Genomic DNA, 12,639 nt, shown 5'->3' on the forward strand with positions numbered 1-12,639 from the left:
ACCTTAGATTGTAAGCTCCTCGAGGGCAGGGACTGATGGGAATGTACCATATATGTGTAAAGCGCTGGGTAAATTGATGGAGCTATACAAATACCTGAAATACCTATACCTATGTAAGTACCTGGAAAAATCTGTGTACCATTTATCCAACAAATGCTTTATAAGTAGACTCTTAGATGTTTTCACCAAAGTCCTCATAAGTTCCTTATTATGAAGACAGTCATGAAGATTACCATAGGGAAGTCAATCTCTTCATAGGCCAATGTTTTCCTTTCCCTTTTTATATGCTTTTTATAAGCTGCCAGTACAGACTTGTTTGCTATCATATGTAAGAAACCGTCCAATCAGGATTAATGTTTGTTTCCCTATTTTGCTCTTTGCAGGGTCGGCTCCTGGTTTTCAGGGAAAGAGGAAACAAACCCCCGAGGATCTTATTGTATATTCTCTGGAGGATCTGAGAGAAAGTGACTTCAAAAGATTTAAGAACAAATTGTCTGATTTCTCTTATGAAGATAAACATCCCATCCCCCGAGCGAGACTAGAAAATGAGGACTGGATCACCACCAAGAAGTTCCTTGTAGACACATATGGAGAAGAAGGGGCTCTGGATGTCACAATTAAAGTCTTTACACTGATCGGTCTGATGGGACCTGCAAATGACCTCCAGGAGAGGAGAGCACAGAATGGTGAGTTCTCATCTATAATGACCATTTCCTAACAATTCCTAATCAATATCTGTGTGAGGAAGAACTAGCAGAGCTGGATTATCTACAAGGTAACCTAGGGAGGAGCTTGTGGCCCACTAAATGTCCAGGGGGCCCATCTACATCTTTAATTCTGTGGTAGTAAACCATCGGGATAATCATATTTTGTCAAACTTTTTTTTTTCTTTTTATGGTTCAATGCTTGGGGGGTTTCTAGGAGGTTTTTTTTTTATGTGTGTAATTGATTACATAAATATCTAAAAATAAAGATTATAAAAAAAAAAAAGAATAAGGCCTGCCATTCCTGTGTTCAGTCTTCTGTCCTTCATCTACACCAGTGAAGATGTGATACACCTGTCTACCTATACTGGCTACTGGCAAGAACTATAAGGCACTCATGCCACTCTGTGCCCTCTCATCACCTATTATCTTTCCCAGGGGCTCTGAGTCGGCAGTGTAAGAGAGGCCATCCTCATTGTTTCAGGCTCCTCCACCAGTTACGTGACAGGTAGAAAAGTGGCTGCAACTGTATTACACTGCTCATCATGCTGATTGTCACTGTGAGGTCATTGTGCTACGGTGACTGACCACAAGGATCCTGGAGAATGGTTACTCTGCTTTTCTATTTGTTCCTGAATAGTAAGATTACTATGTACCTCATAGTAAGATTAAATAATCCCTCAAGCATTGAACCATAAAAAGAAAAAAAAAAAAAGATCTCTAATACCACAAAATGTAGGTTCCTGAAGACCCAAAAGGGAAACTATCCACTCCTATTCGCTGTGATATGGTTACCGGTAATCCATGGTTCCCATTTACCAAAAAACTCTTTTGATCTATTACTATTAGTATAGACCCATTTCTCATTATCCATGATCAAATTAACATGTTTCACCCAGTGATCTATAGTTGGCGCCTGTGTCTTATTCCAGAAGACCGGGATTAATCCTTTAGCTGTGTCCAACAGATGTGGCACTAGACACTTCTTATATGCCCTAATAGAGCTTTGAGTACCATTAAAGAGACATTGCACCGGGTCATCTTGAATCAAGAGTGTTGTTATTTCTGAAATTAAATTCCTGAGCTCAGTCCAGAATGGCCTAATATTGGGACATTCCCACCAGATGTGGATATGGGGTGCTTGTTGCCTGCAGCCCCGCCAGCATCTGTCCGAGACTGAGGGGTATGCAATTGCCAACGGGACCCTATACCACCTAGATAAAAATGTATACTTTGTCTCCTGTATTTTAGTACTTCTTCAGGATGTGTGTACCAGTTTTACATGTTCTGCTTCTGTAAGTCTTAAAAATGGCAATCTAACTCAGTTTCCCACTCCCTAAAAAATCTGAGACCTGTGGTAGCACTACGTTTATTCAGCAACTTATGAGATATGGAGAGCATACCTCTATTCATATGCTGTTTAAGCCACAAAGATTCAAAATCTGTAAGAGATTCCGCCACTCTAATCCCCTGTAAGTGAGCAGTACAGAAATGCTGTAATTGCTGATACCTCCAGAAATCCATTGGAAACGCTCCGTATTACTTTCTAAGATTGTTCAATGGGCGCATTCGCCCATTCGGCATAAACTTAAGACAACTGGTGTCTCCGTCAATCGATCCAAGCTTAAAAAAGGACAAAGACTCACCCGGGGCAGACCAGCAAAAACCACCCAATGGTAATAGTGGAGAGATTAATGGGGAGAGGGCTTCTTGTTGGTTGACTAGATCCCATATATTTAGAGTATGGATAGTAAGAAAGGAAACCGCTTTAGAAAGCCCTCTATGCAGGTACGGGACCCAAGGGGCCTGGGCTAAGTCCCGGCCCGCCAGTGCCTTCTCTAATGGCACCCAAGCCTTTTGGGTGGTGTGATGTTTCCAGCTGAGGATTCTGGTTAAGGCAATTGCCTCATAGTAAGTCTGCAGATTGGGTAGACCTAGTCCCCCATCCATTTTGGACCTCGTAACGATATGGTCTTGATTTAGCCTTTTGCCATACAAATTCTGTAAACATACGCTGAACGTTAACAAAAAAAGAATTTGGGAGCCGAACCGGTATCATTTGCATTGTAAATAACATTTTTGGAGTACCCCCATTTTTAAAGAGTTAACTCTTCCTAACCAGGAGAGAGCAGCTCTATCCCAGTCCGCCAAATCTCCCCTAATTTTTTGGAGGGCGGGATATAATACTCTTCATATGAATTTGATAAATCTGCTGTCAAGTTAGTTCCTGAATACTTGTTGATCATATCCCCCCTTATTCTCCTCTTCTCAAGAGTGAACAAATTCAGTTCCTCTAATCTTTCCTCATAGCTGAGCTCCCCCATGCCTCTTATCAGTTTGGTTGCCCTTCTCTGCACTTTCTCCAGTTCCCTGATATCCTTTTTGAGAACTGGTGCCCAAAACTGAACTGCATATTCCAGATGAGGTCTTACTAATGATTTGAACAGGGGAAAAATGATATATCGCTCTCTGGAGTCCATACCTCTCTTAATACAAGAAAGGACTTTGCTTGCTTTGGAAACCGCAGCTTGGCATTGCATGTTATTATTGAGCTTATGATCTACCAAAACCCCCAGATCCTTCTCCACTATGGATCCCCCAGTTGTACTCCCCCTAGTATGTATGATGCATATTGTTAGCCCCCAAGTGCAGAACTTTACATTTCTCAAAATTTAAACCTCATCTGCCACATTGACGCCCAATTAGACAGAGCATTGAGGTCGGCTTGTAAATTGCAGACATCCTGTAAGGACGTTATTCCACTGCATAGCTTGGTGTCATCTGCAAAGACAGAAATGTTACTTTTGATCCCAGACCCAATATCATTTATAAAGATATTAAAGAGTAAGGGTCCCAACACTGAACCTTGGGGTACACCACTGATAACCTTAGACCATTCAGAGTAAGAATCATTAACCACGACTCTCTGAATTCTGTCTTTTAGCCAGTTTTCTATCCATTTACAAACTGATATTTCCAAGCCTGTAGACTTTAACTTACACATGAGCCGTGTGTGCGGAACTATATCGAACGCTTTTGCAAAATCCAAGTATACCACGTCCACAGCCACCCCTCTGCCCAAGGTTTTACTTACCTCTTCATAAAAAAATCAGGTTTGTCTGACAACTTCTGTCTTTCATGATCCCATGCTGTCTGTTGCTTAAAATGTTTTTTCCCAGCAAGAACTCGTCTATGTGGTCTTTTATTAAATGCTCCAGTATCTTCCCGACTATAGAAGTTAAACTAACAGGTCTATAGTTACTTGGTAAAGACTTTGATCCCTTTTTAAATATAGGCACCACGTTTGCCCTGCGCCAATCCAGTGGTACTATTCCCGTCATTAATGAGTCCCTAAAAATTAGATACAATGGCTTTGAAATTACAGAGCTCAATTCTTTTAGGATCCGTGGGTGGATGCCATCAGGTCCAGGTGCTTTATCCACCTTTATTCTGTCTAAATATTTCTGGACCATATCCCTTTTGAGCCATTGTGGATCATTTAGGGCTGTGTCAATACCACCCCCATTATGGACATTATGGACATGAGCTTCCCCATGCTCTTTTGTATACACAAAATGTAAATTAGGAACGTTTAACCACTTAAACACTAAACCTTTTTCTGACATTTGTTGTTTTCAAGTTAAAATCTTTTTTTTTTTTTTTTTTGCTAGAAAATTACTTAGAACCCCCAAACATTCCTCATTAATATACACACAGCACCCCATATTGACAGAAAAACACAGAATTGTTGACATTTTTTGCAGATTTATTAAAAAAGAAAAACTGAAATATCACATGATCCTAAGTATTCAGACCCTTTGCTCAGTATTTATTAGAAGCCCCCTTTTGATCTAATACAGCCATGAGTCTTTTTGGGAAAGATGTAACAAGTTTTTCACACCTGGATTTGGGGATCCTCTGCCATTCCTCCTTGCAGATCCTCTCCAGTTCTGTCAGGTTGGATGGTAAACATTGGTGGACAGCCATTTTTAGGTCTCTCCAGAGATGCTCAATTGGGTTTAAGTCAGGGCTCTGGCTGGGCCACTCAAGAACAGTCACGGGGTTGTTGTGAAGCCACTCCTTCGTTATTTTAGCTGTGTGCTTAGGGTCATTGTCTTGTCGGAAGGTAAACCTTCGGCCCAGTCTGAGGTCCTGAGCACTCTGGAGAAGGTTTTCGTCCAGGATATCCCTCAACTTGGCCGCATTCATCTTTGCCTCGATTGCAACCAGTCGTCCTCTCCCTGCAGCTGAAAAACACCTTCACAGCATGATGCTGCCGCCACCATGCTTCACTGTTGGGACTGTATTGGACAGGTGATGAGCAGTGCCTGGTTTTCTCCACACATACCGCTTAGAATTAAGGCCACAAAAGTTCTATCTTGGTCTCATCAGACCAGAGAATCTTATTTCTCACCATCTTGGAGTCCTTCAGGTGTTTTTTTAGCAAACTCCATGCGGGCTTTCATGTGTCTTGCACTGAGGAGAGGCTTCTGTCGGGCCACTCTGCCATAAAGCCCCGACTGGTGGAGGGCTGCAGTGATGGTTGACTTTCTACAACTTTCTCCCATCTCCCGACTGCATCTCTGGAGCTCAGCCACAGTGATCTTTGGGTTCTTCTTTACCTCTCTCACCAAGGCTCTTCTCCCCCGATAGCTCAGTTTGGCCGAAAGGCAAAGCTCTAGGAAGGGTTCTGGTCATCTGAAACGTCTTCCATTTAAGGATTATGGAGGCCACTGTGCTCTTCGGAACCTTAAGTGCAGCAGAAATTTTTTTGTAACCTTGGTCAGATCTGTGCCTTGCCACAATTCTGTCTCTGAGCTCTTCAGGCAGTTCCTTTTGACCTCATGAGTCTTATGTGCTCTGACATGCACTGTGAGCTGTAAGGTCTTATGTAGACAGGTGTGTGGCTTTCCTAACCAAGTCCAACCAGTATAATCAAACACAGCTGGACTCAAATGAAGGTGAAAAACCATCTCAAGGATGATCAGTAGAAATGGACAGCACCTGAGTTATATATATGAATGTCACAGCAAAGGGTCTGAATACTTAGGACCATGTGATATTTCAGTTTTTCTTTTTAACCACTTGCTTACCGGGCACTTAAACCCCCCTCCTATCCAGACCAATTTTCAGCTTTCAGCGCTGACGCACTTTGAATGACAATTGCGCGGTCATACAACACTGTACCCAAATGAAATTTTTATCATTTTTTCCCCACAAATAGAGCTTTCTTTTGGTGGTATTTGATCACCTCTGCGATTTTTATTTTTTGTTAAAAAAATTTAAAAAGACCGAATTTAAAAAAAAAAAAAATTTTTTTTTTTTATATTTTGTTATAAAATTTTTTAAAAGGGTAATTTTTCTCCTTCATTGATGTACGCTGATGAGGCGGCACCAATGGGCACTGATAGGTGGCAGTGATGGGCACTGATGGGTGGCAGTGATGGGCACTGATGGGTGGCAGTGATGGGCACTGATTGGTGGCAATAATGGGCACTGATCTTGTACACTGCTAGGTGGCACTGATTGGCATCACTGGTGGGCATTGTTAGGTGGCAATGGTGGGCATTGATAGGTGGCACCTGTAGGCATTGATAGGTGGCACTTATGGGCATTGATACGTGGCACTGGTGGGCACTGTGGGCACTGTGATGTTTTAATGTCTGGGTGCACTGGCAGGGGGTACTGGTGGCATAATTATAAGGCACAATTGAGGCATTATTGCCTCCTCCTCTTCGGGACCGATGTCCCTTGCAGCTGAGCCGGTGATCGGCTTTTTTATCTCCTCGCACTGTCAGCGCGAGGAGAAAAAAAAAACCGATCACAGAGCTTTTGTTTTGATCATGTGATCAGCTGTCATTGGCTGACAGCTGATCACATGGTAAGGGGCCGGGACCGGCCCCTTACACAGATCGGTGATCACCCGAGTCTCAGTGACTCGGTGATCACAGCGCGCTCCACGCGCGCCCTGCAGGGCGCGCGCAGGGCACGTGCACAGGGGAGGCCGTCATATGACGGCCTCCCGGGAATGCAGGTCCGCGCTGTAGCCGTCATTCGGCTATAGCGCGGATAGCAAGCGGTTAATAAACCTGCAAAAATGTCAACAATTCTGTGTTTTTCTGTGAATATGGGGTGCTGTGTGTACAATATGGGGTGCTGTGTGTACAATATTGGGGGCTGTGTGTACAATATGGGGTGCTGTGTGTACATTAATGAGGAAAAAAATTAACTTAAATGATTTTAGCAAATGGCTGCAATATAACAAAGAGTGGGGATCTAAATACTTTCTGTCCCCACTGTATATTTTTTTTGTAGAGACCATAGAGAATAAAATGGTTGTTGTTGCAATATTTTATGTCACACTGTATTTGCGCAGCGGTCTTTCAAATGCATTTTTTTTGGAAAAAATTACTTGAAATAAAAAAAAAAACTAACCAGTAAAGTTAGCCCAATTTTTTTTTTGTATAATGTGAAAGATTTTACGCCGTGAGAATCGTGAGAGAATCGTGATCTTTACTCTAAGCAAAAAAATTGTGATTCTCATTTTGGCCAGAATCGTGCAGCTCTATCGTCCGTATATGCGGAGAGTTTATGCTCTACAGCAGGGGTTGTCAACCCCCGGGTGCGGGCGGCCGGCAAGAGACATGCTGGGCTGCAGGCATGAAAGAGCTGGGTGGATGGAAGAAGCGAGCAGGCGGGCAAGCAGAGATGATATCATCTCTCTCCACCCCCCGCATCACCGCTCTTCCGCCCTCAAAGCCAATGTTCTGTCTCAGTGTCGGAGGAGCGGCGGGGAGCAGAGAGATGACTTCATCTCATACTTCCCGCCCCGCATCACCGCTCTCCTGCGGCTCCTCGCTGTGTGAAAACTTAGATTCCTTGTTCAGCGGCACAGATTGCCTGCCCTCCCCCGGACAGCTGATCAGGAATGGCAGAAGGGTGGAGCCAGAGAGTGACGGCTGAAGGAGTCCCGGACCCTCCCTCTGCCAGGTAAGACCGGCTGCAGCATGAGGAGGGGGACACCCTGCTACATCCAGAGGGGCGATCCCACAGAGATGTGACATCATCAGTGACAGGTGAGCTGTGTGTGGGAGTACAGGTGAGGTGTGCTGGGACTTGTAGTTCACCCCCTCAGCTGTCAGCCTGACATACCACAAGGGGCGCTCCACTCACTCCGCATCTGGTGACAGGCAATGTGGTAGGTGGCAATCCACATCTTGTGGCAGTAAGCGTGGCAGGTGATGTGGCAAGTGACATTCCGCATCTGGTGATAGGCAGCGTGGCAAGTGACTATCCACATCTGGTAGCTGGCGACAGTTCCAAGTGACACACTCAGGGCTCCCACTGATTCTACATTATGGTGAGTTGAACTATTTAATTTATTACTACAATGTAGTAATAGAAATAATGCGCTTCAATCACCCTGACACCAAGCATGGTACCTTGATGATTGAAGCGCTAACACCAGCCATTGCCTGCAAAAAATCGTGACCCCCCCCCGGTCCTTGGCACAATTTTCTTCCACGCGGCTGGTCCCCAATGCCAAAAAGGTTGGGGCCACTGCTCTACCGGGCCCACTTTAACCACTTCAGCCCCAGAAGGATTTTCCCTCTTAATGACCAGACCATTCTTTGCGATACGGCACTGCGTCGGTTTAACTGACAATTGCGCGGTCGTGCAACGCTGTACCCAAACAAAATCGATGTCCTTTTTTTCCCACAAATAGAGCTTTCTTTTGGTGGTATTCGATTTCCGGGTGAATTGCCCCGCCCCTCCCGGGAGAGCGCTCCGAGCGTATAGCCGTTAACCCCTTGGCGCCGAGCGTATGCGGCCTCGGCTTTAGGGGGTTATACCGGGATGCTGCCTGCAGCTGCAGGCAGCATCCCGGTACCGTTTTTTTAGAGCTGGCGGTCGGCTTTCCAGGGATAACAACCAATGCGGTAAAAGGCTGTTATACCAGAGAGGAACATCCCCCCCCCCCCCTCCCGCCGCCTTCTGCCGCTCTTACCAGGCCTCCCGTCCCACCTGGAGACCTGATCCGCGAGCCGCCACTTCAGGTGGCAAGAGACGGAAACGGCTTCGTGCCAGTCTGTATGTAAACACGGAACGACGTCACAACGTCACTTCTGGTTTACTCGGCTGCCAATGGCGCTGTTTTAAAAAAAATATATATATTTTAAAAAATTCAGAATCAACGTTTTTGCCAATCTGAATACTTTGAAGTGCAATGGAGGGATTTGGAGTCTTTTAGACTTCCGATCCCTCCATAAAGAGGACCTGTCACCACCTATTACTGTCACAAGGGATGTTTACATTCCTTGTGACCGCAATAAAAGTGATCAAAATTTTTTTTTCTAAAAAAAAAACACAATGTAAAAATAAATAAATAAAAAAATAAAAAATAAAAATAAATTTAATGTGCCCCTGTCCCCGCGAGCTCGCGCAGCAAAGAAAATGCATACGCAAGTCGCGCCCGCATATGTAAACGGTGTTCAAATCACATGTGAAGTATCGCCGTGATTGTCAGAGTGAGAGAAATAATTCTAGTACTAGACTTCCTTTGTAACTCTAACCTGGTAACCGTTAATTTTTTTAAAGCGTCGCCTATGGAGATTTTTAGGTACCGTAGTTTGTCACCATTCCACGAGTGTGCGCAAAAAGACACTCGCCTATTCCACAATCCAGCGACGTGGCTACCGGAACCCTCCATTCTCTCCCCCGCCTGTCCATGGAGCTGGCAATACTACTGTGGGCATCTGGCTGTGACAGCTTGCCGCTTCACAGCCGGGTGCGCATGTCTCACTGCGCTGTCCTGCATAGCCGGGCAATCTTCTGGGACCTGTGATGTGTCCCAGAAGATTGCAGGGAGGAAGGGCCCCCTAGGCGGCCCAAGCGGAAGTGGGAGCTCGTCAGTAATCGGATGCATCATGGAATCGAATCGTTGACCAGATAATCGTAATCGAAACGTGAGACCAGTGAAGATGCGCACCCCTAGTACGAACCCGCAAGGCAAAGACCAGGCGTACAAACAATCCCCAAAGGAAGACAGAGCAAGGATCCAAATAGTGGTGTGAGAGAGCGCCAAGTCTAAAAGTAAATTGGGTAAACTGTAAACAGTTGTACTATGTAGTATTGGGGAGTACAAGAGCACCAACACCAGGGTATAAGTGAGCATGTGAGTAAAAAGTGAAATGGTGTGTCAAAAAGACACATACACTCAGTGGGGAGAAAAGAGCGTGGAACAAACGTGAATAGAGGAACCAAAAGATAGAAAGGTAGAAATATGGAAGCAGTGTTAACAGCTCTTGGTCTAGGGAGCTGTATATGTGCCTTTTTATAGGCTCCCTTTATGTGAACCCACAAGCTAGAGTCTGAGTCAATGGCCACTTATCGGACGCCTTCCCCATCCATAATGGCACTAGCAGGGGTGTCCTCTTTCGCCTTTACTCCATATCCTTACCCTAGAACCGCTACTGCGTTGCATCCGGGCTAATCCGAATATGAAAGGCATAGAAGTCCACCAAAGGGAATACAAGATTGCGGCCTTTTCAGATGACATCCTGCTCTTTCTTTCCTCGCCACTAACGTCCCTACCCAACCTTATGCCTGTCTTAGACCACTTTCAGCGTATCTTAAACTTAAAAATCAATCTGTCAAAATCATTTGCACTAAACATCTCGTTACCAAATGTTTAAATGCAAACAGAGGCTTTCACCTACTTATGTATCCAGCTCCTGGGTAAACTGACAACACTGTATGATAAAAACTTACTATCCGAACTGAAAATTACACATCGAGATCTTCTGAAGTGGGATATTCTTACCCTCTCATGGTTTGGATGGGCCTCTATCCTAAAGATGACGGTCTTACCCCGTCTACTATACAAGATGCAGACTGTCCCGATCCACTTACTGCCCTTCTTTTTTACAGCCTATAGGAAAATGTGTAGATCCTTTCTATGGGGGACAAAACCAGCTCGTATAGGCTAGGGAAACTAGTATTACCTAAAGAAAAAGGCGGAATTGGTCTCTCGGATTTACAGCAATATTATTGGGCTGCCCACATGACTAGGGTGGTAGGTTAGAATGTTCATGCCTGTTGTAAAAGCTGGGTGAATCTTGATTGCGGAAACTGAGCTCGGCTCGATACCCTGGGTCTCTAAACAGTACGTGCCACCTAAACTTCCTGCACATCCCCTTACTGGGGCAACTCTCCAGGCTTTTGATAGGGTATGTAAAGTCCATGCACTTTCAGCCACAGATTTCCCGATTACCCTTATTAGAGATAATCCTGACTTCCCTCCGGGTCTACCGAGGACCTATCTTTTAAAGGAATGGCCCTACACACAGATGCAGACTAAACACTTTATTCGCAGGGGCAAGTTTCTGAGGCTACAAGAGCTCGCTGCGTTGTCTAACACTAAATCTTTCCCCTTCTGGTCCTACATGCAACTAAAGCACTTTCCAGACGTCCCAGCGAAAATAGCCAAATACACGAAAAATACTATGGTGTTCGAATCGCTATGCCCAAGCTCCTCACCCCAGAGTCATGTGATCTCAGCCCTATGCATTCTGGGAATCAGCCTTGGACATGGAGATAGGGGACGCCAGCTGGGATGGCATCCACTTGTTTATACACAAAGGCTCTCTCAATGTAAATACGCAGTAGAATGGGTATAAACTTAAAACTAGATGGTATAAGACCCCATAGCTGCTTCATAGGATCTTTCCGATGGTTCCAGAGCATTGCTGGCATTGTAAGAAGGATGTGGGGACCCTTCTCCACGTCTGGTGGTCATGCCCTCTAATTCAGCCATACTGGCGTAAGGTACATGAGGTGACGACAGCTATCTCTTCGCTCCCACTGGAGTTTTCACCAGCACAGTACCTCCTGCACCTTTCCAAAAATCCCCCCAAAAAATACTTCAAATTGATAGCTATGCATTTGATAAACGCTGCTAGGCTCTGCATACAGGTACATTGGAGGTCCAAACGGTCGCCTTCAATGAAAGAATGGTCACTACGTACTGACCGCATAGCAACGATGGAGGAGCTGATACTCGCTTTGTAAGACAAAATCTCGAGCTTCCCAGCTACTTGGGAGGCGTGGATCACTTATAAAAATTCCCAGTCGTATCAGGAATTGTTGTGACACAACATGTAACCTATTATCAAGACACAGTGTGCTCTTGGACGGTCCACTCCGGGAATCCGGAGGACCCTGTAGATGTAGACGGCAAGCAGTAGATGGAGGGGGGTAGCAGGTGGGATCCTACCCCCTCTCCGTCTGTCCCTCCCCTTTTTTGTACTCTCCCCCTTCTGTTCTTTCTGCTCTTTTCTCTTCTTAGTAATCTGAGCCCTAGGGTACAGGGGACGTGGAGCTTGTGAATGACTGTAATGGCCGAGCCTGATGTCCAGGTTGCCATTTTAGGAAGGAACAATTGGGAAATGCAGAACTACTACTAATGGGCTCTTTCAGGGGGTTCCAATAGATAGTAATTCATGGAGAGGTCAATATACCCTTGAGCCTTGAACATTGTTTTTGGTGTAAGTGTGTTCCTTACAGAGCTTGATTACTTTCTAATCTAGACACTTTTGGTGTTCACAATCTGTAAACCACTGTTTGGATTACTACAAATGGAACCTGTATCCCAATTTACTGCATTAAGCTGTATGTTTCTTGGAAAATTGTAATAAAATCATTATGAAACAAAAAAAAAGGTAGAAATAAACCTCTATAATTGTGAACAAGAGGAGACTACCTGTTGGTTATATATAAGGAGCTTGTTCCAAAGGGTCTGGAGTGTGCACAAGCAGCGCTGCCAGCTGAACTGGCTAGCACAGAATTGGGAAATTAAGTACGCTCGACGTATTCCGCAGGCTTCTCCCAGCGTCACACAGGTGCAGCGAGAGAGGAGGGGAGGTGGCCGTCCATA

The 12,639-nt window shown here is 44.9% G+C and overlaps 1 protein-coding gene across 2 annotated transcripts in view; it reads left to right on the forward strand.

Moving 5' to 3' along the window:
• LOC141144047 (NACHT, LRR and PYD domains-containing protein 12-like) overlaps positions 1-12,639 on the forward strand; it is a 202,045-nt gene that overhangs the window by 45,378 nt on the left and 144,028 nt on the right. For both annotated transcript variants that reach the window (XM_073629392.1, XM_073629391.1), the window contains exon 5: positions 384-686. In XM_073629392.1, coding sequence (XP_073485493.1) covers positions 384-686 — 303 coding nt within the window. The remainder of the gene's footprint in view (positions 1-383; positions 687-12,639) is intronic.

This window comes from Aquarana catesbeiana, linkage group LG05 (genome assembly GCF_042186555.1).
Source record: "Aquarana catesbeiana isolate 2022-GZ linkage group LG05, ASM4218655v1, whole genome shotgun sequence".
Taxonomy (NCBI): Eukaryota; Metazoa; Chordata; class Amphibia; order Anura; family Ranidae; genus Aquarana; species Aquarana catesbeiana.